The 15,486-nt window shown below is 38.6% G+C and overlaps 1 protein-coding gene and 1 non-coding gene across 2 annotated transcripts; both read left to right on the top strand.

Moving 5' to 3' along the window:
* Positions 1 to 1,916: 1,916 nt before the first annotated feature.
* On the top strand, positions 1,917 to 2,026 carry LOC141510631 (U6 spliceosomal RNA). Its single transcript, XR_012475068.1, has one exon. It is a non-coding gene; the product is annotated as a U6 spliceosomal RNA (small nuclear RNA).
* A 7,591-nt stretch (positions 2,027 to 9,617) lies between these two features.
* Positions 9,618 to 13,401, top strand: RASL11A (RAS like family 11 member A). The gene is made up of 4 exons (XM_074237286.1): positions 9,618 to 9,885; positions 10,459 to 10,515; positions 10,625 to 10,704; positions 11,781 to 13,401. Exons 1-4 carry the CDS (start codon positions 9,762 to 9,764, stop codon positions 12,246 to 12,248), a joined length of 729 nt encoding a protein of 242 aa, XP_074093387.1. The 5' UTR covers positions 9,618 to 9,761; the 3' UTR covers positions 12,249 to 13,401.
* The last annotated feature ends 2,085 nt before the right edge of the window (positions 13,402 to 15,486 follow it).

Here is a 15,486-nt window from a genome sequence, read left to right as displayed (position 1 = left end):
CCTGACTTGTGCATAAAACATTTATGACACCAAGAAGTTAAGCCTCTACAATATGCAGTGGCATTGTGATAGTTCAGAGTGTATAAATACATCAATGGTTGTGCAGTCACATCAGTCTGAGTATTTCCTCCATCTGTGAAGAACATAATTGACATATACTCATCACTCCTACTGAGTGATTCTTACCCATGTTCTCCCTTGGATGCTTCACCAAGTGGGACCTTCTATATTTCATGGATGCCTGTGTAGACGTCACTTGGTTTCAATTTGATCTCACTATTTTCCTCAGTTACATCTTTGGAACTCTGCTCTAGCCTTATTGACTTTAAAAAGCCCAAATTAACATTAAGAACATTAAGTCTAATTAACATTATCTATGTTAAATGTATCATAATATTATTGTATTTTTATTTATTGTGTTAAACATTTCCCATTGACCTTCTCATCTGATTCAGCCCCATGCTGATCTACTTGTGCCAACTATGTCTCTTCATTGCCCCAAATTTTTATTGTGTCAGTGATACCAAAAAACTTGAAAAGTGTCAAGTGAAGGAGTGATAGATTTGTTCTGTTTGGTCTCAAAAGGTAGATCCAAAAGATATGGGAAGAATTTACTAAAAAAAAACCCAAACCCCAACAACCCCAACAACCTCCCAAAACTCAACTTTTCAACTTGATGTCAGGAAAAACTTCCAAACAATTAGAGCTATCTAGAAGTGCATTGGGTTGCCTTGGGAGGCATTAAGACTTCACTTCAGGGGCGGCTAGGTGGTGCAGTGGAAAGAGCACTGGCCCTGGAGTCAGGAGTACCTGAGTTCAAATCCAACCTCAGACACTTAACAATTACCTAGCTGTGTGACCCTGGGCAAGCCACTTAACCCCATTTGCCTTTCAAAAACCTAAAAAAAACCCGACTTCACTTCATTGGAAGCTTTTAGGAGGAGACTGGATGACCAATTGTCAGGCATGATAGCTGGAAAGACAGGATGGACTGAAAGGCTACTCAAGTTCCCTTTTCTCTCTGAAATTCTGTGCTTCTGATTCTCCAGACATTAGGGTGTTCTGAGATTCACAATCAGTCTGTACCACTCAAGGGAAGATCTATGTTAAAAAGAAGAGATTCTGTGTCAAGAAATGGCTTGGGATTAGTCAAAATACTAAATGATTTCTAAATGCATAATGATAGCTGACATTTATACAGTACTTTAAGCTTTGCAAAGCACTTGCCATATATTATTTAATCTGATCCTCACAACAGTGCTCTGAGTCATTTCCCTTTGCATTATTCACATGAGAACAGCCGTGTGATAGAGTGTCTAGAGAACTGGTCTTAAAGCTAAAAAAGCATGGATCCAAATCTCCTTTCAGTCACAATATTGGCTGTGTGACCCTTGGCAAGTCACTTCACTTCAAAGTTCTTTAGTAAATCAATTAGATTATAAATTAAGAAAGTGTTAAATTGTCTTGATAGAGGCATACCTTCTGGGGAGATGGATACCTTCAATATTAGGACACTGAAATTGAGGTAAGTCAAGTGATTTTTGGTTAAGAGGATTATATTCTTGCTATCAGGTAAGGTTGGCATTAGAAATAGAAACCAAAAAGAAGAGGAATTCTCTCCTCATTTCCTTCAAAGCCACACCTCATCAATATAGTCTTATTCATTTTTTCCCAATCCTTTATCCAGTCCAGGAGGATGACTCTCCCTTAGCCAATGCCTCTACTCTGACCCTATGAGGCACCATCAGTTTCAAAGGGAAAGGAAACAAAAGGTAGAGAGTTAACTTGCTGTAAATACCCACTTCATTTCATCATCTTGGTCGGCTTACATATAATTTAACAATTTAGGTTAAGTAAACCTGAATTATGCAAGTAATCTTTTTTGCCATTTAGGAGCATTAATAGGTGTTTAATAATTGCTCAATTTAACAGCACATATGCTAAAAAAATAAAACAATACAGAAAAGATTAGCATGGCCCCTGCACAAAGGTTGAACACAAATTCATGCACAAAAATCTAATCCATAAGATTCTTTCAATATTACAGCTCAGAGTCCCCAAAATAGGATAAAAAGAACCTTAGCCATCTTATACCAAGACTGAAACCTCTGTGACCTATGAGCCATTTACTGGCTTTCTGTATTGCAATCTCAATGTACATAGTTAATAACAGAAATCAAAGAGAAATTATGATTGTTCATAGTTTTATATTTTTTTTAAAAAAAAACCAAGAATTAGACATTACTTAAAGAAATAGAGAGATTTGGAAATCAGTCTGTCATCTGTAGGCAGAGGAGAAAGAGAAAGAAGTTAAACCTTGGGGAGGTGATACTATGATAAACATGTGAATTGGATTTGAGTGGGGGGGCTGTGCTGTCCCCAGCCTCACTCACTTTCTCCTCTACAGCCATCTGAGTCCAGTGGTCAGATATGACTCAAGAAGACTCAGGATGTGAAGCAATTGGGTAAAATGGCAAGATCATACATATTTGAACTCAGATCCTGCTGACTCCCAGATTCTTCAGCTACACCTGTTAGATTTTTGTTTCCAACAACAGAGACCTCAACTGCTAATGTCAAGCTCATATATTCTATACTTTAGTCACTGAACTTATATTTCAAAATACCATCAGGGACTGCTTTGTCTCCAATCACCAATGCACATATTGCCTTTTATTTGCCCGTCTTCAAAACTGACACTGAATTTCATACCTTAAATAAAGTCTTAACTCGGTATTCTGTTTCTGTCTATACCCTCCCTTGAGGGTCTTTCTCCCAGGACAGGAAGAAAACAACATTGTTTTTCCTGTAATTACAATTTTCAGAATTCACAGCTAGGTTTCACATCCTTTACTGACCTGCAAGAACTTGATCTGAATCCTGGCTTAAAAGGTATTCTCTTGTTATCTTTTCTTCTTTCTATTCAATAGAAAAAGAGAGGCTGGTTTATTTCTGGGAAATTGTGAAGTCCTTTTTAATCAACTCCAAGCTTCACCCTGAAACATGGGACCCATTTAAAAAAATATTTTCTGGTGGCACTTTTATGTATGTGAGTCAATTGTAGGCTCCAAAGAATTAAAACTGACAATCAGCCAAAAGGCAATGAAGAGATGCAAAGTAGGACTGCGGAGATTGCAATATGTTAACAAATAATTGTTCAGAAGAAGAAGCTAAAGTATGATATTAGAGATAAGAATAGGTAAACTGATTATGTAGTGAGGGTGAAGGCTAACTGCATTGCTATTCATGCAAAGCAAAAGATATCAGAGAAGCTTGGAATTCACACCCCATGGAGTATATGGACAAGAATCACATAGAATGAGAAAGTGTGATCTGCACTTTAGGATGGAGTACACACATAGACAAGATTCCAGATCCATTGAAGGATTAAACACTTGGTATCTTCTCAGCTCCAAGACATCCTATACAACAATCCCTTAATGCCTTTGTAGTAGAGTCACTTGTAGCATGGATTTCTTCACTGTGTGCTTAGTGTATCTTGCCAACTTTATCTTCTTAAATGATATTTCATATTCTTCATATAGAGATAACACATTTGGCATTGAGATGTGAGGGTACAAATATGATGTACTAATGATGAAAGGAGATCATTATAGAAAGACTGACAAATTTGTTCTATTTTTCCATCTAGTCCTTGTCCTTCTGCCAGTTTCATTTATGAATGCTCTGGGGATAATATGGCTCATTTGGATCTCATGCCAAACTTCTGGTAGGCTTGTTTTCATTTACACTGTTTTATGAAGCAATGCTGCTTCAGAAAATATTCTCTACCATACTCATCTGTAATGTTTTAATAATTATTTTGTAAATGGATTGTTTTGATTATATGAAATTGGAAATTTTTTGCATGAATAAAGCACAACTAGGATAAAGGAGAGCATTAATCGAGAAAATTTTTTACATCAGATGTTTTGATAAGGGCTTGATATCCAAAAGAAATTAACACAAACATAATACAAAGAGCCATTTCACAATAAAGTGGTTAGAGTTTGTGAGCAAATAATTATCAAAAGAATTGTAAACTATAGCAAATATATAGGATAATTCTTCAAATTAATAACAAAAAATACAAATCAAAGCAATTCTGAAGTTTTAATCTCAAATCCAGCCTATTGGGAAAGATGATAAAAGAAAAATATTGGAGAAGTTCTGAAAAAAAAAACCATGTACTCTAATACACTATTGGTAGATCTGTGAATCACTTCAATTATTCTGGAAAACATTTTTTAATTAGGTGGAAAAAAGCAACAAAAATATTCATTCCCTTTGATCCAGATACTTCACTGTTATGTGAACACCACAAGAAGATCAAATATATATATATATATATATATATATATATATATAAACATTATTATCAGCACATTTTGTAGTAGCAAAGAAATGAAGTAAATGCCCTTCAGTTGAAGTATGGTTAAACTAATTCTTGTTTATGTTTGTAATAGACTATATCATTGGAAGTGATGAAATGGGAAGAATTCAGAGAAGTATGGAGAGACACATTAATTGAAAATGGAATCATCACAATCAGGAAAACAATATGTCCAATCACTACAACAACATCGATTGAAAAAATAAAACAAAACAGAAAGAAAATCAAACCCAAACTCTACCATTGTAATGATTAAGAATAGTTTTAAAGTAGAGTTGAGAAAAAAACTACCTCCAATCCTTCTTTGCAGAAGATTGAGTACTATGGATATAGATTATTACTGATTATACATCCAAACTGGTTGCTTTTTAATTTTTTGTTAGAAGGGTTGACTCTTTCCCCACTCTATCCTCCTCATAGCTGTCAAAATGAAAGGAAGGGATAGATTTTGGAAATGATTTTGTAAAAAAAAGATAGCAATGAAATTCTAAAAAATGATTTTACATTCAATGCATATGATGTCCTTGTTTAATTGGAAGGCTATCAAAAAATCTTCAACAAATTTAAAAGAAAAATGATTCTATATTCTAAAGTAGTGGTACAATTGTATGATTTACTAGGGCAGGCTCTAGGTTCACCTCTTTGTTATGGTGACTGCTTTACGTTCATCTAATCTTTGCTAACTAACTTTGATAACTAAGATCTTTGCCTTTTTCCATTTATACTTCTTTTTGACACAGATGGCTCATTTGTGAAGGTCAGTATGATGCTTTGGTAATGGCCCATAGTATTTTTTAATTCTTTTTGTATCCATTTTAAAAAATTTTGTTCCATCTAAATATCTGTTTAATTCTCTTTATGAATACCCGTGAGATAAGATGACCTATGAACTTATATGAGTTAGTTAAGTAGGTTAGTGATAAAATTGCTAGAGCTAGGAGGCAGCTAGGTGGCTCAGTGAATAGAGCACCAGTCCTGGAGTCAGGATGGACCTAAGTTCAAATTCAGCCTCAGACATTGAATAATTGCCTAGCTGTGTGACCTTGGGCAAGTCACTTAAATCCCCATTGCCTTAAATAGTTTTTTTAAAGAGTGTTGGATTTAGAGTCAGAAAGATCTGAGTTCAAATTCTGCCTCAGGAACTTACTAGCTGTCTGACTATAGTCAAGTCTTAACCTCTCGTCTCCTCAGTTTCTTCATCTATAAAATGTTGAAAATAAGTGGAGGAATTGTTGTAAGGATAAAATAAAATATTATATTCAAAGTTCTTTATAAAATTCAAAGTACTATATACTTATTTGTGATGATGATGATGGTGAGATTTCGTTGGAGACATAATGAAGCAAATTCTTTTCTTTAATCCTTAAGGAAATGTAACTATTATTCCATTCAATTGTAATTTACTTTTGTCTTCTGCATTCATTTATCCTAAAAAAATGCCATATTAACATGGTTTAGTTCTTCCAATAGTACTGGATGTCAATGCATTGGTTTTCAGAGAAGAATTTCACATTTAGAATACTCAATTAAATAAATATCTATAGATGGTCTGAGCAGCTAGGTGCAGCAATAGATAGAACACTAGACTTGGAATCAGGCAGACCTCTTCACAAATTCAAATCTGACTGCAGACACTAGTTGAATGACCCTGAGCAAGTCACATAACCCTATTTGCTTTAGTTCCTCATAGGTAAAATGATCTGGAGAAGAAAATGGCAAACTCTGCCAAGAAATCCCCAAAGGGGGTCACGAATAGTCAGACATGACTGAAATGACTCAATAACAACAAAATAAATGATCTGAAAACTGTTGGGCTTTGTTTTTAACATTCCCCTGTTCCTTTTCTGCCACTACCATTATGGAAACAGAAGGGGGCAGCATAAGATTGGGGGTAATTTTATATTTTTCTGTATCTTAGGCTACCCAGACCAAAGAATTCACCATGTAGTGTCAAATTACAAGACCCTGTGTACTTATTTAGAATATTCTCAGACAACAGACTCAACCCAGAGTCATATTTTTGTCACTAATAACTTACTGAATTAGGACCTTATGGTTGTTTGGGAATTACAAACATAATCAAGCATTTTCTACAACTATACCCCATTACTTCAATACTTTTTTTTTAAAGATTCATTTTTTTCAACAATATGAGATTCCTTCCATGGACAGTGATATCCCTTGTGAATGATTTCTACAGCAAGAGAGAGACTGTTTTAGTCTTGAAAGTTCAAAACCTAAACCTTGGTAGGACTTGTCAGAGTTTGTGAATTGTTTCAAGAATCCACCTTTTTTCCAGCTCATTTTATAGAGGGGGAAAATGAGGTAAATGGGATTAAGTGCTTTGTCTAGTGTCACAGAGTTAAGAAATGTTTGAGATCATCTTTGGATTCAGTTCTTCCTGACTTCAGGACTAGTGCTCTACTCATTGTACTACCCAGCTGACCTACAATCTGATTAGGGAAAGAAATATCCATCATTTGACAAGCATTTATTAACCATCTACTATGGGCAAAGTCTTGTGCCAGTGATTTATGTTAGAAAAAAAGAAACAGTTCTTATCCCCAAGAAGCTTACATTCTCCTGGAGGAGATGAGCTTAAACATTTATAGAAATATGATAATTTGGGGAGGAGGATGCTGGTAGTTCTGGGGAGGAGAAAAGGTTTTATATAGAAGGTGGTGCTTGAGCAGGATAAGCTTGAAAGTAACAAGGTAGACATATGGAGGGAGCATCTTTAGTGCATTAGGTTCTGAAACTGGAATATTATATGAGAGGAACACAACTCTAATTCAATCCAAAAAAAATTGAGAACTCCAATATATGCACAGCACAAACATACAAAGTTAGAGTGTAATGAAGTCATAGGAGAACACATCTCTTAAGAAAACTTGAGGTAGGAGAAAATACTTTTAATTGGGACACTCAAAGAAGGCTTCATGGAAGGGTTAGCACCTGAGTTAAGCTTTGAAGAAGAAACATTTTGAAGGATGAAGAGGAAAGAGTTCACTTTAGAAAGCTGACAGAAAGATAAGTCTGTAAGCACAGATGGAAGACAAAATAAACTTTTGGGCAATAAGTAATCGTCCAGTTTGACTGTAATAGAGAAGGAGTGAAAGGTAGGTTAGCATCAGGTTATGAAAGGTTATATTAAATCCTATTCATAATAGGAAATCAATGAAGATATTTGATCTAGGAACTGACATGGACAAATCTGTTTGTTAGAATATTTTGATGCCTATGGAGTGACTGGAATGGGAGAGATTGGGAGTATCAAACCAATCAGGAAACTAATTACAATAGTTCATGCTAAAGGTGATGAGATATAAGGGATGGTGAGGAGGTAGAATCTACAGGAACTGGCAGCTAGTGGCATAATGGATAGTTGTGCCTGAAGTCAAGGAAACTTGAGTTCAAATTTAACTTGAGATTCACTAGCTGTGAAACCTAGGGCAAGTCAATTCGTCTCTGCATCAGTTTCCTTCATTGTAAAATGGGGATATAATAATCATGGGGGCTATAATAATAGCATCTACCTCTCAGGGTCTTTGTGAGGATCAAATTATAAAGTGTCCAGAGCATAGTAAATGTTATATTAACTGTTAGCTAGTGTGGTGATGGGGGAAGGTAAAAAGGAGTAGGCGGGAGAAGGAAGAGCCAAAGAAAACTGGTTTCAAGTAGGGATTGGGGGATGTGGGGAAAGGTGGTGCTAGGCAGAAATAAGGAGGGAGAGGGGGAGTCATGCTTAGGTGAGAAGGTGATTATCTCGATTTTAACATGCTAAGTAGAAGCAGTCAGCAGGTAGTTGGAGAGGCAAGAAAAATTCAGAAAGGAATTAGAGTTGAATATTTGGAAATTATCTGTGTTCTGTATATAGCTGAAAATGGGAGTAGACGAAATCACCATGGACTGGATGACGATGGGGAAGAAAAATGGGGAGGGGAAGGAAGAATCAAGGATAACTGAGATAATCATGGACAATTTAGGAAATGGCGATTAGTTAATAAAATAGTGAGAGAAAATCAGAGCCAGAGCTAGAGACCTCAGTTAATAGACTGACCACTAAATATTCATCGATGATGATGATGGGAATGAGGTTGCAATAATAATTATGCACTATGTATGGTGCCCCCCTCAAGAAATAAGCTAGTTATTGGGGGTAATGATCAACCTTGATGGACTTGCTCATCCCTTCAGTGCAACAACCAGGGACAATTTTGGGCTATCTGGATACCATCTGTATCCCGAGAAAGAATTATGGACTTGAACAAAGGCCAAAGGCTATTATCGTCAAATTGGGGGGGGGGAGCGTTATATTATTATGAAATTTTGCTGTCTCTTATACTTTACTTTTCGTCCATAAGGATATGATTTCTCTCTCATCACATTCAACTGAGATCAGTATATACCATGGAACAATGTAAAGACTAGCAGACTGCCTTCTGTGTGGGGGTGGGGGGAAGGGAAGCAAGAATGGGGGTGAAATTGTAAAACTCATCATCTTTCTTTAAAAACTAAAGAAAGAAGCTAGTTAGTTACAAGGTCACCTTGTCTTCATTACATTGAGTTGGGGTTTCTTTAGCTAAGTACTATTAGCTAGTCAGAAAAAAAAGTTAATGGATTTTCATCTTAGACCTTTTTTTGTGAAACCACTGTTGGAATCCTCTTGGCTGTTTCTCATGCGTAGTGATGCATAGCAACACTTTCTCTCCTCTGCTGTCAGATCGTCTCAGCTCTTCCTTCTTTTCCTCCTCAGATTTTCACCCTGACCTAGTGACCCACAGCCACCCAAACTGAGCGGTGAGGAGGGCTGGGAAGTACATCCCGAGTGGGTGGATTAGGTAGTTTGTCTGTTTTCCTTAAAACTGGGACGATGGGGGTGAGGGGCTACAGGAGGGCGTGGGGACCCGCCTCAGAGCCTCCCCCGGCCAGCGTCCATCCCGCTCCCCTTCCCCCGGCGGCCGCGGGAGAGAAGGGGTGACCGCGGTGGGGGGCGCCTGCGGGCTGCTGCCGGAGGCGGAGCGCCAGGAGGCGGATGCCCGCCGTCGCCCCCCGGCCATCTCCCCAGCCCGAGCCGAGGAGGGGCGGGCAGGAGGCGGGGCTCGGAGACTGCGGCTCCTCCGGCCCCGGCTCTGCGCCCTTTAAAACGCACCCGGCTCCCCGGCCGGGCGGCGGCGGCAGCGGCGGAGCCACCCGCGCAGCATCCCTCGCGGACTCCGGGCTCCGGAGCCTCTTCTGCCCGCTCGCCGTTGCCCCAGCCAGGGCCAGTTTCCCACCGGCGAGGCTGCTGCTTCCCAGCCCAGCTCGCCCCGTGTCGCCCTAAGCCCCTCGCCATCTTTTCCTTCTCCCTCTCCTCGCCCCTCGCTCCATGCGCCTGAGGACCATGTCTGGGAACTTTCTGCTCGCCCCCATTCCGGAGTCTTCCTCCGACTACGTGCTCCACAAAGACATCAAGCTGGCAGTGCTGGGCTCGGGCAGCGTGGGCAAGAGCGGTGAGTGCCCCTGGATCTGAAGGTGGTGGGTGGCAAAAGGGACGAAACCCCCCAGGTCTTGCAACTCGTTAGGCCAGGAGATCTTTTTTTTTTCTTTTACATTTAAATATGGGGCGACCGGGAGGTCCGGAGAGGAGGTTAAAGAGTGATGGATCTTTGACCGTTAGCAGAAATCGCACTGCCAGCCTCGGGGACCAGCGCCTTGCCTGGTTCCCTAGTCCGGCGCTGCATCCCCGGTCCTCTCGGAAGCCTTGACTCTGGTCTTTTAGAGAAGCCCAAGGGACTTTGGGGTTTGGACCTAGACAAGCCCCGCTTAGGAGCGGATCAGTTAGGAATCTCTTTTCGTTTCCCAAGAAAACTCAGCCCGGGGCAGGAAGGAAAAGCAGAGACATCCTTTCTCCTACCAAGGCTGAAGGTGCCAAGCAATTCTCTCTGCTTCAGCTCTCCTGCTCTGTGTGTGGTCAGACGTTCCTGAGAAATGATGCTCTCTCCCCTCCTTGACTGCTGTAGCTCTCTTGTCCTAAACCTTTACTTATTATCCCAAATAACTGTATTCATTTTGTTTGTTTGCAGCGATGATTGTGCGCTTCCTCACCAAGAGGTTTATCGGAGATTATGAACCCAATACAGGTTAGGATTATTCCAAGCTCATTTAGAGCTCTTCCAGTTTCCACTGCTTTTTATTTCCTTTCTTGGGACCAATAGTTCTTAAGCTCTCCTTTTTTTTTCTTTTATACAGGCAAACTATATTCAAGGATTGTTCACATAGAAGGAGACCAACTATCATTACAGATCCAAGATACTCCGGGATGCATTCAGGTGAGCTTCTTCCTGCATTGGCTAATTAGTAAACACCCTCTTATGATCCAGATTTTTAGGTGATGAGTACAGTGGAGTCCAGGTCTGGTCCATTTCTAGCAAGATTTTTACCAACTAGTTGATCTTTCCCCCATATTTAATATTGATTATTCTATTAGTCCAGCTTGCTGTAAATGTACATCAGACTTTTGTATTTAAGTTCCCTATCGATTTTCAAAAAGCCAGAAGATTATCTTGGTTCTACCACTTTCTTGCAAGAGCAGTAGAGGGAGGTTTTTCTCCTCTGTAGGAGATTTCAGAATAAATCTCTGAGTTCTTCAGAGCAGGAAAGGAAGAACTAAGTTGATTGATTCTATATCTACAAAAGTAACAGCACTTCACTCAACAGCAGGCAAACAGAAGTCTTAATTGAGGCAGCTGGCATCATGCAGAGCTTGGTCTTGTAAGAACTTTTAGCTCTGCTTTAGTAATTGCAAATCAAATCAACTCTTGGCAGGGAGCAAGGAATGTAACTTTATTAGCAAATGAATAATTATCATGATTTTTAGAAAATTATGGGGGGAAGAGAATTAATAAGATGAGTATTTTTGCAGTCTTCTCAGTAGTACACCATCAATAATTATTTATTAGGTTCAGGATTAGATATTCATTTCCTTGAATTCTCTGGCTCACTGAGAAGTTATTTTAGACTGTTTTTAAAAATAAAATTTTACTTAGAAAACCAATCTGTGCTCATTGGGAGATCTTACTGAATCCCTCCTTGCCTGTCATAATTAAACAGATATTCAGACAAGCAAAAAAGTTTTTTTTTAAAAAATGTGTGTTTGTGTGTGTGTGTGTGTGTGTGTGTGTTTGTGAAACAGTGACACATTTGCATCTTATATAAAGAAGCATGTCCCAATGCTGAGAATTTCATCTTAAGAATTAGAGCCCCTTTTGGGGGGAAGCTATTTCAAATTTACAAACTGTTAGAATGTTATTTTTTTCTTTTTTTTTTTAAATTTGTTGGGTAGTATTTTTAGATTTTTTTAAATTGAGTATTCTCTAATGTATAGTTTTACTTTTATCTCTTGAAGGTCCAAGATGACTTTGTCCAGGTATTGGATTCCCTCTCCAGATGTGTACAGTGGGCAGAGGGCTTTCTGCTAGTTTATTCCATCACAGACTATAGCAGCTACCAGTCAATACGACCCCTTTATCAGCACATCCGAAGGCTTCATCCCAACTCCAAGACTCCCATCATTATCGTGGGGAACAAAGGGGATCTTCTCCATGCCCGACAGGTGCAGACTAATGATGGCATCCAACTGGCTAATGAACTGGGCAGTGTATTTCTTGAAATTTCAACCAGTGAAAACTATGAAGATGTCTGTGATGTTTTTCAGCATCTCTGCAAAGAGGTTAGCAAACTGCACAGCCTCAGTGGGGAAAAAAGGAGATCATCTCTCATTCCCCGGCCCAAATCTCCCAACATGCAGGACCTCAAGAGACGCTTCAAACAGGCTCTCTCTTCCAAAGTCAAATCATCTCCTTCAATGGGATAAACCCATAGTCCAACAGACTCTAGTTTCTTTATTATACATTTGTGCAGCTAATCAGACTGATTTCCCCCTTTTTAATTGCTCATTCAGAGTTTATTTTTGTACAGGCATTAATTTTCATTGTGTGTGTGACTTAAAAAAAAAATTTACCCTCAGCTTTGAGGGAATTTTTGTACATGAATTTGTACCAAAGTACTGGTTACTTTTTCATTAAAGGTAAAATAAGAACATAGTTTCCCTGTTGTTATTATTGCTTCCCCCCCACCCCATACTTTTTCCTAGGTGGCATACTTGCAAAGAAATAAACAGAATTGTGGGAGTTCAAAGTTTGCCCTGAATTTGAGTCATGAAGAAAAACTTGAGTACGATAGAAGTGCTTCTATGAAGGGATTTTTCTGTAAGGGTTAGGGAAACATTTTGGAATCATAAGCTTTGATTAGCCATAGCATGTCTTTTATCTGGGCAGTTTGAAATCAACCAGAAATAAAAAAAAAAATTGCTGACTGTACAATTGATTTTGAGGAAGATATTAAAACTTAAAAAAAAATCCACTAAAAGAAGTCATAACCTGAGGAAAGTATTGTTATTGTTAGAAGAGTGCCTCTATACATCTCATTTACTGGTGCTAGTTTGCAAAAAAAAAAAGAAAAGAAAAAAAGTGACTTTTTTGCTGCTTGCTTTTCAGGTAGTAAAGGGATACTGATGGGCTATCCAATAGAAACAGTTTAACACAAGTACAAGCTGAATCTCCTACTAAGTGGTCAAAGACTCTTTATTAGTAATGGCTATGAAAAAGCTAGTCTGGTAAAATCTGATACTATGACAATCTTTGAAAAAAGTCTTGTAGAAGAAAACCTTTTCATAACCATCCCCTGTTCCCCCATCCAGTCACTGTGGACCTACTGTGCTGAGCAGACTGACCATGTGTACAACAGACCACAGAGAATTCAATCAGTATTGGAGAATTAGGGTCCCAAACAAGATCCAAGTAATTGAGGGGAAATCATTTTTTTCCTTGAATTATTTAAATACCTCCTCCAGTTCTCCATGACAGCTTGCATTTGTAGCCAAACACTTAAATAAAGAATTTTTCTCAATGCCTACTTCCTGTTTCTGTTTGGTTTGATCCACAGAAATAAAAAAGAGGAAAATTGCTTTCCTTTCCCCTTTATTTTCTTTTTCCTTTCCCCTTCCCTTCTGCCTTCCTCCTTTCTGTCTTTTCTTCCCCTTACTACTTTCTTTTTCCCATCTCCCTTCCAGTTCCTTCCTCTTTACTGAAGTAATTTGTTCTGTATGCAACTGCCTACTTGAGAGCGTCCTGTACTTAGGATCAAGGAAAACTTGGGTTTACATCCTACCTCTAAAATTTACCAGTTGGGTGACTATAGGCAATTTGTCTAACCTATTTGAGTCTCATTTTCTTCATCTGTAATACAATTGAGGTCATAAAACTGTATGTGATTAAGCATAAAATTAATAGTGAAGACAGAAAACACAAAGTTCCATGGAAGGAGAAAGAGTCATCATGGTGGGTGGAAATGGGCCATAAATGAGTCATAGAGGCCAACACAATACATGTCTGGCAATTAGGTACATAGGGGTATGCTGTTTGTAGTGATCCTTCAGCATATTCCCCATAAACCCAATTATCAGATTCATATTATGTTTCTCTTATCACTCTTCAGCATTAATAAGTGAAACAACATGGAAATTCAAAGTTCTCTCAAAATGGAACTTTCCCCAGAGAGGCCTCTCCTCCTCCAAAAAAGAAGTAGGACAGAGAGTTGAAGGAAGAGAAGAATGAGAAAAGAAAAGATTTAGGCATATCTGATTATTTACTTGATCTCATTCTCTTAACTCATTTCTCTGACCAACTGTCTATTCCCTAGGGGATTCTGAAGGGAAATCTATGAAGGGAAAAGGTCAGGGGAAGTATGGTGGATCTGTATAGGAAAGGGTTTTGCTGAGGAAGTCTTCCTAGGGGCCTGAGTACTGAAGTTGTTTCCAAATTCTAAAGAAAATATCTTTCATCTCCTCCACCTACATCTCCTTGTTTTGGAGGGTATGGTAGTACTCAAAGGCTTGAGTGCTGGGTCCTACACACGATGGCATAGGTCAGCACAAAGATGCCAGAATCCTGGATCTTTGTCTCTTGGATCTTCTGAGTATAAATTTGTAAGGGGGTCTGAAGGAAAGTCCATGACTTTGTCCCTACTTGATGGAAGTATGGATATGTGTGTGTGTGGGGGGGGGGGACACACCTTATGTGGAGATCTACCCAACTCATGAGAAAGAAGCCAAATCTTTGTTTACTCAATTCTCTTTTATGTCCTCAAATACCAACTTTTCCATGAAGCCTTCTTTGATGGTTGGAAATGATGTTTCCTTTGTCAGATGTAAGAAAGAATTTTGTATCTCTTTTATGCATTTATGCAGAGCACATATCTGCTTATATTCTCTAAGTCATAAGGATCATGAGGATAAAACCTAGGTCTTATTTCCTTTTGTATCTCTCCTTGGGTGCATAATCAATCAATAATCATTTACTAAGGGGCAGCTAGGTGGCGCAGTGCAGTGGATAGAGCATCAGCCCTGGAGTCCAGGGGACCTGAGTTCAAATCCGCCTCAATATTTAATAATTACATAGCTGTGTGACTGTGGGCAAGTCATTTAACGCCATTGCCTTGCAAAAACAAAAAACAAAAAACCCAAACCAAATAATCATTTACTAAATGTTAAGGTTTGGGGAATAACAAAAAGTGCAAAAGACTATTTCTGCCCTCAAGGCAATGTAATGGTGATTATAACTTATAATCTAATGGGGGAAACAACATGCAAACAAATATATATATATATTATATATAATATATATATATATACAATACAAGCCATTCATAGGAAAAAAAGGAATTAACCGTGGAAAGGTACTAGAATTAAGAGGAGGTAGGGAAAGGCTTAAGTAAAAAATGCAATTTTAGTTGGAACTTAATGGAAGCCAAAGAGGTCAGTAGATGGAATAAAGAAATGAGAACATTCCAGTCACGAAGGACAGCCAGAGACAATACCTGGAGCTGAGAGATGGAGTTTCTTTTTTGTGGAAGAGCAAGGAGGCCATTGTCACTGGATGGGAATAGTATGTGATAGGGAGTTAGGTGTAAGAAGATAAATAAGGAGGGGATAGTCCATTAATCTAATCCATTAAGTCTAATACATATGTGTTGAATTAAATTGCTTCAAGTCT

Source organism: Macrotis lagotis, chromosome 1, assembly GCF_037893015.1.
Source record: "Macrotis lagotis isolate mMagLag1 chromosome 1, bilby.v1.9.chrom.fasta, whole genome shotgun sequence".
NCBI classification, from domain to species: Eukaryota; Metazoa; Chordata; class Mammalia; order Peramelemorphia; family Peramelidae; genus Macrotis; species Macrotis lagotis.
The sequence above is the reverse complement of the archived record's forward strand: the minus strand, read 5'-3'. Positions and strand labels throughout refer to the sequence as shown.